Here is a 19,356-nt window from a genome sequence, read left to right on the forward strand (position 1 = left end):
GGTTAGGTGACTTCTTAGGGCTGAGAGAGGAAGGAACAGAGGATAGAGGTGGGACTCTGGCTGTGCCTCTGTGTCCCAGCCCTCCCCTCACTCTGCACAGTCTTTGCCTCTGGGGTGCTCAGTCAGGCTGAGCTGAGTTGGGGTTCTAGGTGCTGCAGCCTTGGTTCCCCTTTTGGCCTCTGCTTTGGGCCTTGGCATCGTCCAAGGAGATGTCATAAGTCAGGCTGATGTAGGAGCTAAGGGCCTCCCGGAGTCCCTCACTGAGGGGGGACTCCTCCCCTGTGGCAGATGCTTCAGAGAACAGGAGAGAGCTGTGGAGAGGGGGAAAGAGTTGCATCAGGGAGCCTCACCCTCCTCCATGCACCTACCACATGGTTCCCTGTTCTCAAAACCTGCTGAAAAACTCACAGTGGTTCCCTGTTCCTAGTCAGATCAAACTCCCCTTCACTTCACTCAGGACTGGTGCCCTCTGTTGTACCCCATCTTGTCTGACCTTCCATCCTGGCCACCTTGGTGCCCAGGCAAGCCCCATATCCATGCCCACTTTGGCCTCCCTGCTAGTCCCCGCAGCAGACCTGCTGAGCCTGGGCTGGCCTGAGTTCAGTCAACGCTTACTGGCTCCCAGGTGTCCCTGAAGGTGACAAGCCCATTCTGGGTTCCCAGGGGTGGGTCCTTCTAAGTCTCCTTTGTTCTGCCTTCACGTTCCAGGGGCTTCTCACCTGTCCAGCTCTTTCCAATTGAGTGGTGTCCTCTGCACAGTCACAGGTAGAGGTATGGACTGGCCAGGGGGTGGGCCGGCCCTCCGCAGGGCACAGGGCTCCTTGAGTAGGCAGCAGATGTCATCCGCCAGCTCTGAGGAAGAGACCTAGACCCTTGACATGGCTGGCCCCAGCCCTGCCTTCCTCCCCAACAACTCCACCCTCACCCTGACAGCTTTCCACACTTGGCAGGTGGGAGCATGAGCCCCAGGCTGTTAATCTGGAAGCTGACATGCAGTCAAAGGTCATTCTGGGCTAGGTTTCGGGAGACTTAATTTACCGTGTGATTTCGGCTAAGTTGATGGACCTCTTTGAGCCCCAGTTTCTGGTTAGAAAAGCGCTTTGGAAAGAAGAAAGCTAAGGGATGATCAGTCTCTACTTGTTCTGTCAGTATCTGCTGCATGGAATGACTGTCCTGAAATCCCCCGATCAGTTTTCCCAGTAGTAGTCTTTCCTCTCTGCTTCTCTGACACTCTGCTGTAGTGGCTGCAGTGCCTGTTACAGAACAGGCACCAGAAAATGCTGAGAATCAACTGAATTCCACAATAGCAACAGCTCTGGGCCTTGTTCCTGTGGAGAGAACTGTGCCAGCCATTGGGGACTTTGACTCAGAACCACAGTGGTGGGTGAGGCACTGGCTGGCCTGCACTAACACGGCACACCTCCGTGGCTCTGTTGGCACGAGATGAACTTGGGGCTTCCGGGCTGTGTTTCTTGGCACAGGGACTGGCATGGAGAGAGGGGAGGTCCCTGTTCTGCCTAGATATTCTCCAGCAGGCAAACTATCTTCCCCACAGACCCACATCCCAGTCTGCTCTCATGGAGGTAGGGGATGGCCATACCAGAGTAATGGTCCACCAGGGCCTGGAGTGAGGGGAAGGTGAGGCGTGGTGAGATGTACAGCCAGCCATTGTCAAGGCGTTGGATCTTGTAGTGTCTGATCCGGTCCCAGGATGCAGGGCGGCTGAGGCGGACCGACAGGGAGTAACAGCCTGAGAAGGAAAGGGTCCGGGGTGGGATTAAGGCCATGCTGGGACCAAGCCCAGCCCAGGATGGGAGAAGGAAGACATGAAATGGCCACAGAGAGTGGGCACTGGGCCCAAACGAGGGAAGGGGGAAGGGAGGGACAGAGACTTGCTCTCTTGCTTATAAATGACAACACACTTATCATAGCTAGGGCTCTCGTGAGGAGGAAACAAGGTCATGCACACAGGGCTCAGAACAGGGCCTGCCACAGTTTAAGTGAGCATTAAGTGTTGGCTGTTATTATAAAGACTCAAGTGGGCAGAAGTGTTAGGATGTGAAAATGTGTCAGTAGATGTCAGCAGGGATGTGGAGAAAGGAATTCTTACCCTGCTGGTGGAAAGATAAATTGTATAAGCCACTTTGGAAACAGTTGGCATTAACTAGTCGAGTTGAACATGCTCATACCTCGCAACCAGCCGTTCCATCCCAGCATGATGCCTTGCAAATACATGAACAAAAGTATTCATAGCAGCATTGTTCGGAAAAGCCCAAAAACTGCAAACAGCCCATATGGACTCGAGAGAATGGTAGATTCTAGAATGTAACACTATTCAGCAGTAAAAGTTAATAACCACTACACACATAAGCACAGATAAATGTTTAAAATGATGAGCAGAAACAGCAAGCCACAGAAGCACACATTCAGTATGATTCTATTTAAATAAAGTTCAGAGGCAGCCAAGACTACTGCATAGGGATGCATGTATGGCAAAACTATGAAGAAGGGGCTTCCCTGGTGGCACAATGGTTAAGAATCCGCCTTCCAATGCGGGCGAAGCGGGTTCAGTCCCCGCTCAGGGAACTGGATCCCACATGCATGCCACAACTAAGAGTTTGCATGCCACAGCTAAGGAGCACATGTGCCGCAACTAAAAGGAACTGGTGAGCTGCAACTAAGGAGCCCACCTGCCGCAACTAAGGAACCCACCTGCCGCAACTAAGACCTGGCACAACCAGGAAAAGAAAAAAACATGAAGAAAAGTAACTGATTAGCACAGTGAAGCAGGCAAAGGGCTTCAAAGGGACTGTTGCACAATTTCTTAAGCTGGTAAGTGGGCATATGGATGTTGGTTTTATTATTAGTCTTTTTTTTTTTTTTTTGGCTGTGCCACACGGCATTTGGGATCTTGGTTCCCCAACCAGGGATCAAACCCACACTCCCTGCAGTGAAAGCATAGAGTCTTAACCACTTGGACTGCCAGGGAAGTCCCTGTTATTAGTCTTAAACCTATACATGAATATTATATTCACTGATGCAAGTGACAGAATTTTTCCAGTTTTTAGTTGTTTCTTTTTTTTGGCCGAGCTGCGTGGCTTGTGGGATCTCAGTTCCCAGACCAGGATTGAACCCGGACCTCGGCAGTGAAAGCCCAGAATCCTAACCACTAGGCCACCAGGGAACTCCCTGTTTTAGTTTTTAAAATCAACTTTATTGAGGTATAATGTATATAAAATAAAATGCATATGTTTAAAGTGTACAGTTTGATAGGTTTCAATGAAAATTTTAATTTAAAAGAAGGATAACTGGCTAGAAGAGGAAAAGCACATGGTTGAAAATGAATAGAGAGAAAAGACTATATAAAATCATAACTATATAACCATATAAAATCAGGCCTCCAGCAGTAGTTTTCAGCAGATGAGGTTGCATACGAGTGCTCTTCATAACTGTAAAGTGGGATTCATTTCTTAACACTTCATCAAAGCCAAATGGGAAGAGGGTGCTTAGTGGAATAACAGTAATAACCTGTTATTACTATCTAATTACTTAAAGCTATCTGTAGCTTTCATTTATTGAGTGCTTACTATGCACTTTTTTTTTTTTTTTTTAACATCTTTATTGGGGTATAATTGCTTTACAATGGTGTGTTAGTTTCTGCTTTATAACAAAGTGAATCAGTCATACATAAACATATGTTCCCATATGTCTTCCCTGTTGCGTCTCCCTCCCTCCTACCCTCCCTACTATGCACTTTTTATATGGACTATCTCGTCTAATTCTCATAACCACCCTGTGAGGTAGGTACAGTTATCCCCAGTTTACAGATGAGAAAACTGGCACAGAGAACCTGGGGGAAGAGCCAGTGACCCTGTCACTTAACCTTTCCCTGTGGAATGCCAACAAAATGCAGGAGTGACTTTCCCAAACCACAGGCAGTGCTCAGTTTTAGGAAACTTTTACTTTGAGGAAGTGGTCTAAATACTCCGTTAAAAGGCAGAGATTTTCAAACTGTATTTTAAAAAGCAAGACCCAACTACATGATAAACACACTTTGAATATTAAAACACAGGCTAAAAGTAAAAAAATATGTATCATGCACACATTAATCTTAGGAAAACTGGAGTGATAATATCAGAAAAGTAGAACTCAAGACCAAGGGTATTACCAGAGATAAGAGGATATCCTGAATTTGTATGCACCCAGTTACAGAGTTTCAAAATATAGAAGCAAAGCCAACAGTATTAACAGAAAAAATAGATGTCCATAATTATAATTGGAGATTTCAACACTCCTCTCTTAGTACTTGATAGGACAGAAAATCAACAGGCATATAGAAGAGTTGAACAATGCAGTCAGCCCATTTGACTTAATTAACAAACCTTGGGCCCAACAAGAGCACATGGAATATTCAAGGCAGACTATAGACTAGGCCGTAAAAACAGAAATGTAAAAGGATTGAAATAATTAAAGGTATGTTTTCTGACCACACAGAATTATGAATTAATAACAGAAAGACATATGGAAAATCCCCAGATGCTTGGAAATAACCCAGGGATCAAAGAAGAAATCATAAGCAAAATTAGAAAATATTTTTAACTAAATAAATAAATTTGTGAGCTCAGCTAAATCAGGACTTAAAGGTATATTTTTAGCTTTAAATCTTACACTTGAAGAAAAGAAGGCATAAAATAAAGTTTCTACTTTAAAAAGCTAGAAAAAGAATAAATTTAAGTGGAAGGAAATAAAAATAAAATAAATAGAAGACAATGGAGAAAAATCAAATGCTGATTCTTTGAAAAGGTTGATAAAATTGATAAAGCTCAAACTAGACTGATGAAAGAAAAAGAGAAACACCACACGCACACACAAATTACCAACATCAGGAATGAAGAGGGGACATCGCTATAGATCCTGCACACATTAAAAGGATAAGGGCATACTGTGAACAACTTTATGCCAATAAATTCTACAACTTAGATGAAATGGACAAATTCCTTAAAAGACACAAATTACCAAAACTGACACAAGAAATAGAAAATTTGAATAGACCCATATCTATTGCAGAAGTTGAATTCATAATTTTAAAACTTCCTAAAAAAAAAAAAAAAAACTTCCTGGAAAGATAACTCTGGGTCCAGATGGCTTCACTAGTGAGTTCTATCAAACATTTAAAGAAGAAATAACATCAATTTTATACAAACTCTTTAAGAAAATAGAGAAGATAACATTTCCCCACCCATTTTATGAGGCCAGCAATTAACTTGCTAAAAAAAACAGACAAAAACATTATGAGAAAACTATAGACCAATATACCTCATATATGTAGACACAAAAAATCTTTTAACACACTGTTAGCAAATTGAATCCAGCAATGTATAAAAAAGATAATACATTATAACTAAGTTGGCTTTATCCCAGGAATACAAGTTGATTTAAAAATTGAACGTCAGTGTTAACTCACTAAATTAGTAGAATAGAGGAGAAAAAGCATGATCACCTGCAGAAATGTAGAAAAATTTGACAACATTCAACACGCATCATGATTTTTAAAAAAACGAAGAAAAAGAAAACTACAAATAGAGGGTGTAATAATTTCCTATTGCTGCTATAACAAATTACCATATATATAGTGGTTTAAAACAACAAAAAATGTGTTATCTTACAATTCTGGGGGTCATAAATCTAAAACAGATTTCACTAAACTAAAATCAAGGTATCGGCAGGCCTGTACTTCTTCTGCAGGCTCTAGAGGAATGTCTGTTTCTTTGCCTCTTCAGTTTCTAGAAGCCCCCAGCATTCCTTAGCTCATGGCCCCTTACTCCATCTTCAAAGCCAGCAGCATAGCATCTTCCAATCTCTCAAACTCTTACCCTCTTGCCTCCATCTTTTAAAGACCCTTGTGATTTCATTGGGCTCATCTGGATAATCCACGATAAACTTCCTATCTCAAAATCCTTAATCATGTCTACGAACTCTCTTTTGCAATGCAAGGTAAGTCATATTCACATGTTTCAGGGATTAGGACCTGGACATCGTCTGGGGGGGCTAGTCTGCCTACCACAGAAGGGTACTTCCTCTTAACCTGACATAGAGCATCTGTGAAAAATCTATAAGTAACATCATACTTAATGGGAAAGACTGAATTTTTCCTTCTAAGAACAAAGCAAGAATGTTCTTACCACTTTACTTGTTATACTAGAGGTCCAGTGCAGTAAGGCAAGGAAAAAAAAAAAGGTATATGAATTGGAAAATAAGTAGTTAAACTATAGTTATAGATAACGTGTGATCATAGATGTAGAAAATCCTAAGGAATCTACAAAAAAGCGACGAGAACTAATAAGTGAATTTAGCAAGGCTACAGGATACAAAGTCAATATACTTTGAGAAGTATGGAGTAAGGTCCTTGCTTCCTTTTCGTTGTTTTCTACCTGACTCTGGAGACCCCTTGACTCTGTACCTTTAAGAAGAATCTCTTCTGGAGCTGTGCTGTGACCCTGAAAAAGCTCTGTGGTTGGGAAAGGGATACATATCTGAAACTAGGCCCTGGAAGCCAACCAACCAGCTGAACTAAGTGACCAAGTCCCTCTTTGGGGCCTGGTTCTCCAGCCACCCCACCCTGGCCACTGTCATCACAGTTACTAGAACCAGGAGGGATCCTCACAGCTACACTGAGGATCTGACTGGTAGACTCAGAGATAATAAGCAAGCTCTGTCAAGCCCATGTGGGGTTGTCTACCCTGCTGTGGGGACAGGTCACCTACCAAGGCCACCTTTGACTGCCCTGTGTGCCTGCTATCCTGCTGTTCCCTCTCACTGCTGCTCAGCCAGCCCCAGATATCTATGGCTGGCTCCCAGTTCCAGGACGTCTTTTTTTTTTTATTTTTTTCAGTACGCGGGCCTCTCACTGCTGTGGCCTCTCCCGTGCAGAGCACAGGCTCCGGACGCGCAGGCCCAGCGGCCATGGCTCACGGGCCCAGCCGCTCCGCGGCATGTGGGATCTTCCTGGACCGGGGCACGAACCCGTGTCCCCTGCATCGGCAGGCGGACTCTCAACCACTGCGCCACCAGGGAAGCCCTCCAGGACGTCTTTTAAACTCGGACTCCCTGGTTTCATATCTCACCCAGAGTCACACACTATAACACCCCTACATCCTATAACCCTACCTGTGTCTCTAAGACACATTAGTTGACCTCTCAGATCTGTTTCTTCCTTTCTAAAGGGGGATAATAATTGTCCCCGCCTCAATAGATTGCCACAAAGATCCAGGTGGTAAAGTAGGTGAAGCATTTAGCAGTGTCTGGTGCATAGCAAGCACCTAGTGCCCCTTCTCAGTTCTCTGGTTCTTTATTCACGCTGTTCCCTTTATATGGAACACTCTTCCACCTGCGTAACCGCCAGCCTTCCTTTTACAACTCAGTTCCTACTCAGGCAACTCCTCTCCAGAACACCTTCTCTGCCTGGTAGAAACCCCAGCTCTAGGCTTGCCCAGACACAAGTGCTAGCACCAAAGGTCCTATTCTCCCATCGTCTGTCCCTCAGCACTACCCCACCCCACCATACAACCAACTGTGAGCCTCACAAGGGATCGTCCTAATTTATCTGCCCACCATCTTCCCATCTCCGAAAACAGCAGCGCAATCCATTCATTACTAAGCTCCTAACCCCGGCATCATCCCTGGCAGCGTCCACTCTCCCTCACCTCCCATCCAGCCCCACAGAAAACCCTACTGGCTACATTCAGAACATATCCGGAATCTAACCACTTCTTATTAGCCTGCAACAACTTCCCATGTGGCTCCCCACTTCCGCCTCATCCCCTGCCAAATCCTCTCTTTGCAACGTAGAGGGATCAGATCATGTCACTCCCCTGCTCAGAACCCTCCCTGTCAACACTTAAAATAAATCTGAAGCTCTCGCCCTGGAAAGGCCTTGCATGACCTGACTTCCGGTGACCTTGGATCTGCTCCAGGCACACCTGCCTCCTGCTGAGGATGCACCTGTTGTTTACTCTGTTCCTTTGAACTGTCGCTTTATTGTTTCTTTGTGGCACTTGCCATGATCAGTTGCTCAATTACTGTTTGTTCACTATGCACATTGCCAACTAGATTGTGGGCAGGGATTTTGCTGTTTTTTTAACCTCTTTATTGGTGCTTTTTATATTGTTGAATCCCCAGCACTTAGAACAGTGGCTGGCACAGAGTCACCATGCAATATTTATTTGTTGAATTAATTACTGAGTCTCTGTGATAAACACTGGACACGGCCATGATACAAGCAGACTTGAGGAGTCCTTGCCACCATATGCACTCCTACCGCTGTGAGCACAGATGGTGTTGGGGGTCAGTCTACCCTATCCCAGCTCTTCATCCTCTCTCCTCCCCTCAACGTACATACGTGCACTCATTTACTCATCCATTTATACAGTAAACATCTGTTGAACACTTACTACAAGCTGGCACTGCACTAGCCCCAGACACAGGTAATCAGATCTTCATACTCTGGGGAAAGAAATACTGTCCCTCAGCACATCCCTCAGCCAGAATTTTCCTTTATGGTCCTCATCTCAAATATTTACTTCCCCTGCTGTTAGACCACATACCCTGACTTTGTTTTAAGAAATAAGTTTATCGCAGCTACAGAAGAGGTCTTTTCAGGATGCTGTGGGAGTTGAGAGCAAAGAGTGACAAATAACCTGGGGAAATGGCATTGCAATGGGTCGAGAAGGACCAGTGTGAGTTGGCCAAGTGGAGGACTGGAGGAGAGGGCTTTCCAGGCCCTGAAGGAGGCTCGTGTGCAGGATGGAGCAGTGGAAAGAACAAGGTGTGTTCATTCAAGGAGTGTTCTGGTGGGCAGTGGGCCAGAGGCAGGCTGTGGGAAGGAATGGTAGGAGCTAAGGCTGGGTGCAGGGCCTGGAGGGAGACCCACTGGGAAAAAGGCAAGGAAAATATGAGGTCCCGGATTCCAGAAAGCTCCAGCAGGCTTAGCCAGTGTCACACCCTGGCCTGCAGTGACCTAAGGAGCCATGTTCTCCCAGGTGTTCTGATGATGATGCCGGGAGGAGGGGAGGGGTCCACAGTGGTGTGAGGGAGCACGTTAAAACCTGTTTGGGGGACGTAGGTCTAGCAGTACCCTCTGAACTTCTTCTGAGACCTCTAAGAAGCTGATAGCCTCGAGAATGCTGCACCTTGGACCCTTGACTGTCTGAAGCCTGAGGGCAGGAATCACAACTTATCAGGCCTGACTCAGGAGATGCTTTTAAGTGCTTCTCGGCTGACAGAATCACAGAGGTGAGTCCCTCAGGGGCAGGAAGCGTGTCTTGCTCATCAGTCTCTCTTGCAATGCTCAACACAGTACAGACACATAGTAGGACAGTAGGAAGGCAAGAGGGTGACGCTCTAGGGGTCTGGCGCTGGCGCTGACCTCTGGAGCAGTCCTGGGACCTCCACAAACTCGTTGTGCCCCTTCTCACACCAAGGTTTTCGGCCTGACTTGGGCCCTGCCATGGCTCCCCCCAGGCCTAGAACACAACCAGGTATGCCAGAGGGACTCTGGGGAAGATGGGGGGTCTTCCCCTCCCCCTCCAGACTCTTGAGTAGTGTTCTTGGGAGCTCAGTGGCCCCAGGCCTTCCGCCTTGATCCACCCACAGGTTCAAAGCCCCTACAGAATTCCCTTCCCACAGGTACGTCTCAATCTTGGGCCAAAGAAGAACTGATCCTGATATCACTCACTCACTTGGTCAACAGTTAATTACCGTTATATATGACAAGATGCATTATGTAAACATGAAAAACATTGTCTCTCATTACTTAATTTTGGGTTCCCTAGACTGGAACTGTGTTTTCAAACTTAAAAGAACATGAGAACCATCCGGAGAGCTTGTGAAGGAAGCAGATTTCTGACCTCTGTACCCAGCAGTCTGACTGGGCAGGTCTGCGGCGGGGCCTAAGAGTGCATCAGCAAGACGGTCCCCTGACAATTCCTGTACACTCAAGTCTGAGAACCACCATCCTGTGGCGTCACTCGGGCCCGTACAGATTTAGTGTCAAACTTTTTTTGACCACAAACCACATATGAAATTTTACAGTGACCCAGAACACACTTAAAATTATCGAAAACAAAAAGTTTGGTGAAGCAGTATTTTCCCCAACCCCAGTGAAGCATCCTAATGTTTTCAGCTATATTTCACTTTCAACGCTCCCTGGTCCAGATCCACTAAACCAATGGGTTTCAACCTTGGCTACACATCAGAATCACCTGGGGGGCTCTTGTAGCTTCCAGGGCCCAGGCCACACCCCTGACCAATTAAATCAGAAACTCTGGGGGTGGGGTGCAGCCATCAGTAATTTATAAATCTCCCCCAGATGATTCCAACACACAGCCAAGGTCTAGATCAGTGGTTCTTAAAGCTGGACCAGTTCTTTGTTTTAACAAACCCTCCAGGTGTTCTGATGCCCACCCAGGTTTGAGACCCACTGGTCTATAACCACTGAACCAAACTGATTTCTTGGCCCACAAATGGGTTGTAACCTGCAGCTTAACAGACACTCTCCAAAAGGAAGCCCAGGATGAGAGATTAGAAATTAGTACTGGGAAATTGCCCTTCCTGCAGAATTGGCAAATTCTTCCTTTTTCGATAATGAGAGCTGCATTCTGATCTATCCCTTTTTGGTGTTGCTATGGGGAACCTCAGAGTCAAATCTAACCTTAATCCCAGCAATTCTGTGGATCCTTAAACATCCTATGGATTCTTTACACCTTGAACTTATGCAGTGCCGTGTATCAATTATGTCTCAATAAAACTGCAAGGAAAAAAAAAGATCCCATGGATTCTTATCTGCTTTCTCCTTTATTTCTCCACCAGTTCCTCTTGTATATGTGCCTTCTTGGAAAAGGGGCTCAGAGAGGCAATAAGTTTCGGTCAGTATGCTCTTGGGGTTGAACCAGGCCAGAGAAGGGGTGTGGGAGGGGCAGCTGAGCACGGAGCACTTCCTGTGGCTTCTCACACTCACTGGGGCCCGGTCTACAGTGCCCCCGCCCCCAACAGCACCGCTACGGTTTCCTGTTTGTAGCTGTTGCACTTGAGCCAGCCCCCCACCCTGGCCTGCCTATGGGTGTATGTGAGAGATGCTGGCGCTGCCTGGAAAATAGTAGGAGGGGCTGGGGAGAGGTCAACCCAGGGGACTCCCAAAGGAAGGGAAGGAGAGGCAAAGACACGCACTGGAAGGGGCCCCAGGAGGGAGACTGAGTAGAGAGCAAAGGACCCTGATGACGCATCAAAGTGAGTTCAGTTAAGGGAAGCACAGGCAGCCCGTCCTCACTCCTGAACAGCTTCTCCCTAGTCTGCCCCTGTGCTTGTAACGCTACCATTACTGTCACAGGCGGGCCTCTCTTGGGTGTCTGAAGTGCGATGAACCTCAGTGGGGTTTGAATCCCAGGTCTGCACTTATTAGCTGTGTCTCCCCAGGCAAATCATTTCTCTTCCCCAAAATCTCCAGTTCCTCATCTGTAAAATGGGGACATTGGAAGTACAATCCCCACAGGGTTGTTTGAAGGCATTTACAGAGCCTAACATAAACGAGGGCACTGCCACTCCTTCAACGTCCCTCTCTGTCCCTGCTATAAGGGACTCAGGGCAGCTCAGAGAGAAGCAGGGGCATCAGAGACAGACTCGACTTCGTGTTTTGTTTGCACCTGGGGTGGGAGAAGTCCCATATGAACGTGCAGTGTGACATGTCCCTATCCCTCTGTGGGCCTCTGTTTCCCCATCTGCACAGCACAGAAAGGAAGATCATGAGGTGACTCCTAGTGGGTTTTCTGGCTCCGACTGGCTGGTGACCCAAAGCACAGAGACCTTGTCAAGAGATCAGGGTCATGCTGTGTCTTGGGGAGGGAGAAACCATTGCTGGTCAAGGCAGAGAAATCCTGCGACTATACTCGGTTACGAGTCCTGGTTGCTAAAGTGTTGGCTGAGCTGGATCCCTCCCGTGGGCAATTCACACCACTTTTAGAAATGCAGGTTATTGCCCCATTGTTTTTTTTTGTTTGTTTTGTTTTGTTTTTTTTGCAGTACGCGGGCCTCTCACTGTTGTGCCCTCTCCCGTTGCGGAGCACAGGCTCCGGACGCGCAAGCTCAGCGGCCATGGCTCACGGGCCCAGCCGCTCTGCGGCATGTGGGATCTTCCCGGACCGGGGCACGAACCCGTGTCCCCTGCATCGGCAGGCGGACTCTCAACCACTGCGCCACCAGGGAAGCCCTGCCCCATTGTTGATAGGCTCTCACGGCAGCAACATGTGGTCAGTCAGCCAGACTGCCCGACTCCAAGGCCAGGTCTCCAGCCCTCCACATGTGGCCTCCTACCTCTACCCCCAAGTCACATCACACCTAGCTCTCGGCATGAAAGGGAAAAGCCCATGGCAGGCTGAGCTTACCCACCTCTCCTGCTCTGGCTCTCCCGGATGAGGAACGCCCCTCCTGGGTTTCCAGGCAGCAGCAGAAGTTCCTCAGCTTTCTCCCGGCTCAGGCCCTCATATAACCACCTGGGGGTGGGGAGATGAGCAGAGAGAGGGTCGGGGGTCAGCCTGGGGGTGGGTGGCCCAAGACTCTACTGGAACCTCTCTTCCCTCTGTGGGCCTCAGACTTCCAAACGTCCCATGAAAAGCTGGCCTCAGATCTCTCAGGGCCCCCAGCTTTGTCCTTGTCCTCCGAGGCCCCTGGAGCCAGGACCATCTCATGGGGTCAGCCCCAGCCTTTTCTAACTGAAGAGCTCATTCCCAAGTGGCCAGGGTCTGGGGGCAGGTGAGGTGATCCCAGACCCTCTCCTCTCACTGCCCAGTTCCCCCAGCACCCCTACACCATCCACTCACCTGTCTAAGCCTTCACCTCTCCAAGAATTGCCTCTCTTTTTTAATTTTAGTAAATATTTTATTTCAACAGTTTAAAGTTTAACTTTGTAGCCAAAAGGTATGCAGGTGAACATTTACTCATTATCACTGAACTCTAACTTCCATTGTAGCTTATTTGTGAGTAGAAAGTTTGGAACTAGAATGTTCAAGACATTCTAAAATTTTGGAAAAAATCACGTAGCCCATCAACAGCCACACGTGCCTCTTCCAATGCTGGGATTGTTGATAACTCTGAGCTGACACCTTCCTTTTCTCTCTTCACTTAATCCCTCACCTATGTGTGTCCATGAAGGACTTCACTGCAGTGAAAAGTTCAAGGAGTCGTGCAGGAATGTTTTGGTTTACAGTCCATCAGCTTCTTACTGTCCCCAGAGTCATGTCCGGGGGTCCCAGGCAAAGCCTCCAGAAGCCAATTTGATGGAAATGGTTGCCTCCCTGTCATTTTGTGAAATGCCAGAGTCAGGGTTGAGTTGATTCCAAGTAAATAACATAGAGAAGCTGTGATTCTCTCGGGGCCAGCAGCAAACTGAGCCTAGTTTTATAGTAAATAAAATACATCATTCATACGACTTATGAAGATCGAGGCTATAAGTGAAGCGCAGGCAAGGAAAGGGGACTCTTAGAGGTAGTCGGTGTTTCCTCTGTTTAAACTTCACGCCAGGCTGTGGAGGCAAAACTCTGCCCCGCAGGCCCAGACCACTGGGAGACGCGAGCCGATTCTACGATGTGTCCACATGTCTCGGGATCCTATGTTGCTTCAGAGCCAGACACACCACGAGCTTCAGAAAGGAAGGCCATCCAGTGTGGGAGCCGTGCTCTTCCTCAGAACTGAAGCGTGGCTGTCACAGCACACACAGTGACATGTCCCCCGCTCCAGGTTATTCACTGCCTTTCTCTCTCGACACAGAATTTGCTCTGGAGTCAGTCTGTCACTTACTCTGGGCAAGGGATGGCTCACACTTTTTGAGAGACCCTGCGTCCCCGAGTCCAGCCCTCCTGAGGAAGTGCCTCTTGGAAGGGCAGCCCGAGGAGGCTCTCTGGGGACATTTACGCAGGCTGTCCCCACCTCCTGCAAGTCCCTTCCAGCATTCTCCACCACCAGGTTCCCGGCCACCCTCCAAAGCCCAGGTGCCACGTCTCCATGAGGCCTTGCCAAGTCCTCTCCTCTGGGCTCCATGTCTCACAGGCTGACCTAAGAGTCAGTCGTCAGCTCCTCTGGAGGGCAGGGTCTGGGCCTGATTTTCCCCTGACCCCAGCTTTGCTCAGCATAAGACTGGGCGTGAAGAACTACACTCGTGGGAGGAGAAAGCAGGAAGCTCCCCAGAGGCAGGGCCTGGGGTGTGAACTCACCCATGGGAGATTTTGGCCACGTGGATGCTGGGGCAGATGTACTCTCTGCCTGAGATGTCCGACAGCACCGTCCACCAGTCTCCATCCCTGGAGAGAGAAGGGCGAGGGGACCCCTCTCAGAAGGGCCAAGGCCCTGGGCACCGCTCATTTGGGATTCACAAGGACCCTCCAGGTTAGGTCCTGTGGCCACCCATCCCACCTGAGTTTCCCAGGTTTCCTTGCACCAGCCAGTCTGGGTACCTCCTGGGCAATGAATGGCCTGATTCAGGGCCCCCCTGCAAGGCCCTGCGCACCCACTGCTTTTCCCTACAGGTGTGTCAAGCTGCCTAAAATCCCACCATTACGGTGCTGTGTGAGCTCAGCACAAAAGTCCATGCTCTTTTCCCCTGGAAGGGGCCCCTCCTCCCACTAATGCATCTTCGGGGATCGGGGGAGAGAGCACCCCACCCCGTGCCCTCAGGGGGACTTACTCAGAGATGATGGTCAATGGCTCCCCCAGTCTCAGAGACAGCTCTGCCTGCTCGCCTACTGGGAAACTGCCCAAGGCCACAGCTTTGGCCTTGCTCCTCTCTGGATGGAGGGACAGAGATGGTCACCCTCTGGCCAGACATGAGCTCCAGTGGAGGCTGGGCTCCCACCATCAATCCTCCCACGGGCACCCTAGGGCGGCATGTCTGCTGGGATCCCGGGATGGCAACCTGGAATCTGATGCTTTTCCACAGGGCTCTGCAGAGCCCTGGGGGTGCCCAGACATCTCTTGGGGGTCCCTTGGGGAAAGGATTGGTGTGGCAAGAGGAGTGGGGCTCCTGGCTACAATCCCATTTTTATACAGATCATCACAGGAGATTCTGATAAAGGAATTCAGCAAGCTTAAAGCCGACAGCTCTAAGCAGGTATCAGCCTGGATCTCTGAGCTCAGCTTCTGAAAGGCACCGATGAGGTGGCCACCAGATGGACTAGCTTTGAGGGGCTGGGAGGCGGCCATGGGAGGGGGAGGGCTCCCGGAGGGGCCCAGGAAATCACTGACCTGGACGGGCTTTGTAACTCTGGAGTGCCGTGCACGTGGGCAGAGTGGCTCTCCCGTGACCTCTGTCCAGAGCGACAGGCGTAGGTCTGTGCTGCCCCCTCAGAAGAGGTGCAGCCCCAGGGCCCACTGGGACAGGCCTGGCCCAGAGCAGACGCCCAGCAGGAATGTGTGTCTCAGTCAAGTGTCCTGGTCACACACCTGCCACCTCTTCCTGAGCACCTGCTCTGTGTCAGGGCCTGACGGGTGCTGTATGTGTCACCTCCATTCAGCCCCATTGCACAGCAAGGCAACCGAGGCTCCACGGGGCAGTCTGCCAGGGAGGGCGGGCACAGCTCCTACGCCACGTCACCCCGTCCCTGTCCTCCCACGGGCCCAGGGTCGGGGGGCCGGGCTGGACAGCAGCAGCACATCTCTGAAAGGCCCAGACTCCCCAGGAGGCTGGCGTTCAGAGAGGGAGTCACAGAGACAGGACACCAAGCCGCCGCACCCCACCCTCAGGACTGGTCCTGAGCACGTGGTGGCCTTGAGGCCCAATTCTGAGGTTGGACAGCAGGCGGCAAGCGGCTCCCTGAGCACAGAATGCTCATCCCCTCGTCCCCAGCTCCGGGACCAGCCTGCCCCGACCACCTAGACCTCCTGATGCCTGTCCAGGCCTACTTGTCCTGAAAACACACGGGCTGCAGGGCGCCCTTCACCCACCCCCCCAGCGCCCTCCCTTCTCTTCCTCCTACCCCATCTCAGTAGGGGTCTCTGCGTTAGGCTATGAGAAGCAGTGAGGTCAGCAAGAAAGGTTTATGCGCCTCACAGATGCTCCTCAGAGGCTGAGAGGCCTCTGTGAGGCCCTCTAGACAGAGCTGGGGCCCCAGGAAGTGAGGGAGGGAGAGCAGAGGACAGACAAGGACCCAGGGGATGGGTGGGGCAGACACAGAGCTGGACACTATGCGGGCTGAGGGCCTCTGGGACATGGGCAGAATGAGACTGTGATTCTGGAAATGGACCAGTTCCTACATGTCCTCCCAGACACACATGGAGACCCCCGTGGTGACCCCAGACAGGAGTTCCTCAGAACGTAGGGCCTGGCCATCCCTCGGTGCAGGGAAATGCCTGCCTGATGCCCGAATACACGGTACAAGTAAGTCTGGGGAGGGTGTCCTCCGACAAGAACAGAGCCAGGTGGCCAGAAGGGCCCCTCCCCCTCCTGGAAGCCCTGGCCTTGCACCCCAGGAGCCACTGGGCTGCACATGCTGTCCCCCTGATGGGTCCCCTCCGGCGGCTGAGTCACCTTCATCCTTCACTCCTTGGATGAAACGTCTCTTCCCTGATGAGCCCCTCAGCACACACTCTTGGTCAGAGTCCCTTAAAACACTGTCATCAAAATCTAACACAGTTGTAATTGATTATTGGTTTAGCACCTGTCTCTGAGGTTTGACTGTCCCTGAACACAGGGACTGTGTCCGTCTTGTCCACTACTGTGTCCCCCAGTCCTGGCACAAGGCCTGGCATGGGGTAGAACCTTTGTAGATTTTGGATGGATGCAAGGCTGATGGACAAAGGAGTTGCCCAGAATCCATGCTCCTGCTGGGACCAGGGGTAGAAGTACTGAGAGAAGCCCATTCGTCCCCTGGAGACCCTGACAGAGAGGGGAACACAGTGCCCCTCAGTTCCCACAGGCAAGGAGGGCCCCAGGACACCTGCCGGGGGGTCACCCCCTCAGCATCCTGGGCATGACTCAGAGCAGCCTCGGGGCCGCTGCCTGTGGCTAGATTCAGAGGAAATGAGGTGCGGGTCTGTGTGGTTTCCAGATCTCTTCCTGCAGGGCCTGCTGGGCCCCAGGCTCTCGGTGCACACTGTGTGGCTAGAAGGAGGCAACTGCCTCCCCAGCAGGAGTCTACAGGGTCCAGGGTGCCAATCGATGACCAAGGGGGCTGGGGAGGCTGCTGTTAAAGAGAGGAGCAGGATATTGGGGCTTTCCTGGCCGTCCAGTAGTTAAGACTCCACGCTTCCAACACAGGGCTGCGGGTTCGATCCTGGGTCGGGGAACTAAGATCCCACGTGCTGTGCAGCACGGCCAAAAAGAAAAAAAAATTAATAAAAAAATAAGAGTATTTAAGAAAAAGAAAGGTGGATATTGGGGATGCGGGCTGAGGAGCAGAAAGGAAGCCCCAGCCATTGCAGAGGGCTTTTCAGTTTTGGGGAGAGCCTGCCAAACACAGATATCCAGTGTGGCTCTGCAGTCTTCTACTTCTGTTAACTGTGTGTCTGTGGCCTTCCTCCTAGAAGTGCTGCTTGGTTTAGAGTAATCTTGTTATCTCTGATGGCTGATTTTATGCGGCAACATGGCTAGCCCACAGTACCCAGATATTTGGTCAAACACCAGTCTAGATGTTGTTGTGACACTATTTTTGAGATGAGATTAACATTTAAATCAGTAGACTTTGAATAAAGCAGATTACCCTTCACAATGTGAGTGGGCCTTATCCAGTCAGTTGCAGATTTTAAGAGAAAAAGGCTGAGGTCCTTTGAGGAAGGGAGAATCCTGCCTCCAGACTCCACTGTGGAATTCTGCAGCATCAACTCTTCCCTGGGTCTCCAGCCCTCTGGCCTGCCCTGCAGACTTCAGACTGGCCACCCCACAGCTGCGTGAGCCAATTTCTTAAAATAAATTCTCTCTTACACACGCGCACACACACATTCTACTGGTTCTGTCTCTCTGGGGAACCCTGACAAATACATTATCGAAACCAAATCAGAATGTGATTTGAGAAAGGATTTGTGGGCTGTTTCAGGGAACAAGAAACAAACTGGGGCTGTAGCTCTGACATCAAAGTAGTAGATATTGCAGGATACTTTGATTGTCTAATCGTCCTAAAAACTGGCATTTTTTAGTCAGGACTGCCTCAGAAAACCACAATTACAGGTTCAGCCCATGCGTTGCATGAACTCATTTTTTCCAATCATCATAGCTCTATTTTGCTTCAAGTATTTCACAGCACCTCTCAGGATAAGAGCATTTCTGCCCAGTAGGACTTTCTGCGATAATGGAAATCTTCTATAATTGTATTGCCCAGTAAGGTAGCCACTAGCTTCAAATGGCTGGAGAGCACTTAAAATATGGCTGGTGTTACTGAGGAGCTGAATATTTAATTTAATTTTAATTAACTTCAGTTTAAACTGAAATAGCTACATGAGGCTAGTGGCTATCGTAATGGACGGTGCAGCTTTGGAGAGCTATGGATGTGGGTTGGTCTTAGGGTTGCAGCTCAGGCTCTGGATAAACTGGTTTAGGAGGAGGGAAGCCATGGGAGATGCCTGGGGGACCATCACACGCTCCTGGTTAGTTCTGGTCACTCTCACATTTTCTAGTTTATCTGGTTTAATGTTCTGACCACTAATATGTAAGCTTCCTAAGAGCAGGGACCCCGGCTGTGTGGTTCATGGGGAGGGCCTGGTATACAGCAGGTCCTCATTGATACTTGAGGCTGGAGTGGCTGCTCAGGAAGGGCCTGGCTGCCCCGGGGCCCTCGGCCTACCTGCTTGCATGGGCTCAGGCCCCTGGCCTTGCACACAGGGGCTCAGGCTTGGGCTTGGAAGGGCTTTCCCCCTGCTGGGCTGACTTCCCATCGCTCCTCAGCAGAACACTCAGAAGTGCATCACCAAGAGAAATCTGAAAGAGATGCTGTGATGGGGACAGAGCCATGGCTCCCAGCCTGGTGCCCAGACACCCTCCCTCCCCAGCTCAGCCCTGCTGACCTCCTTGCTGACACAAGCAAATGAGATCCCTCCCATCAGGACCAGGTTCCAGCCCCTCCACCAGACGGTTAAGGCTTTCTGCAAACTGGACCCTGTTTTCTTTGCCTCCCATCTCTGCTACACTGTAGCCGTGCTCCATTCTTTGTTCCTGGGCCTTTGCGTGTGTGAAGCCCCCTCCCATTACTGGAAGACCCTTTTTCCACTTCGGGCCTGTCTGGATCCCACCCTTCTCCAGGAAGCTTTCCCCGAATCCCCCAGCCCTAGCTGATCATTCCTATGGCTACTCAGAACCACTGCCTGACCTGGGATCACATTCTGCCA

General features: G+C 49.8%; 1 protein-coding gene across 1 annotated transcript; it reads right to left on the reverse strand.

Annotated features, from left to right (window-relative positions):
• Positions 1–145: 145 nt before the first annotated feature.
• SLA2 (Src like adaptor 2) lies at positions 146–18,906 on the reverse strand (the record flags this gene model as incomplete). The annotated part of the gene is made up of 7 exons (XM_082856437.1): positions 146–311; positions 720–852; positions 1,601–1,750; positions 12,439–12,542; positions 14,259–14,345; positions 14,729–14,828; positions 18,816–18,906. The coding sequence occupies 7 exons, from the start codon at positions 18,904–18,906 to the stop codon at positions 146–148; spliced, it is 831 nt and encodes a 276-aa protein (XP_082712563.1).
• Positions 18,907–19,356: the final 450 nt, after the last annotated feature.

This window comes from Leucopleurus acutus, assembly GCF_964270905.1.
Source record: "Leucopleurus acutus genome assembly, chromosome: 16".
NCBI classification, from domain to species: Eukaryota; Metazoa; Chordata; class Mammalia; order Artiodactyla; family Delphinidae; genus Leucopleurus; species Leucopleurus acutus.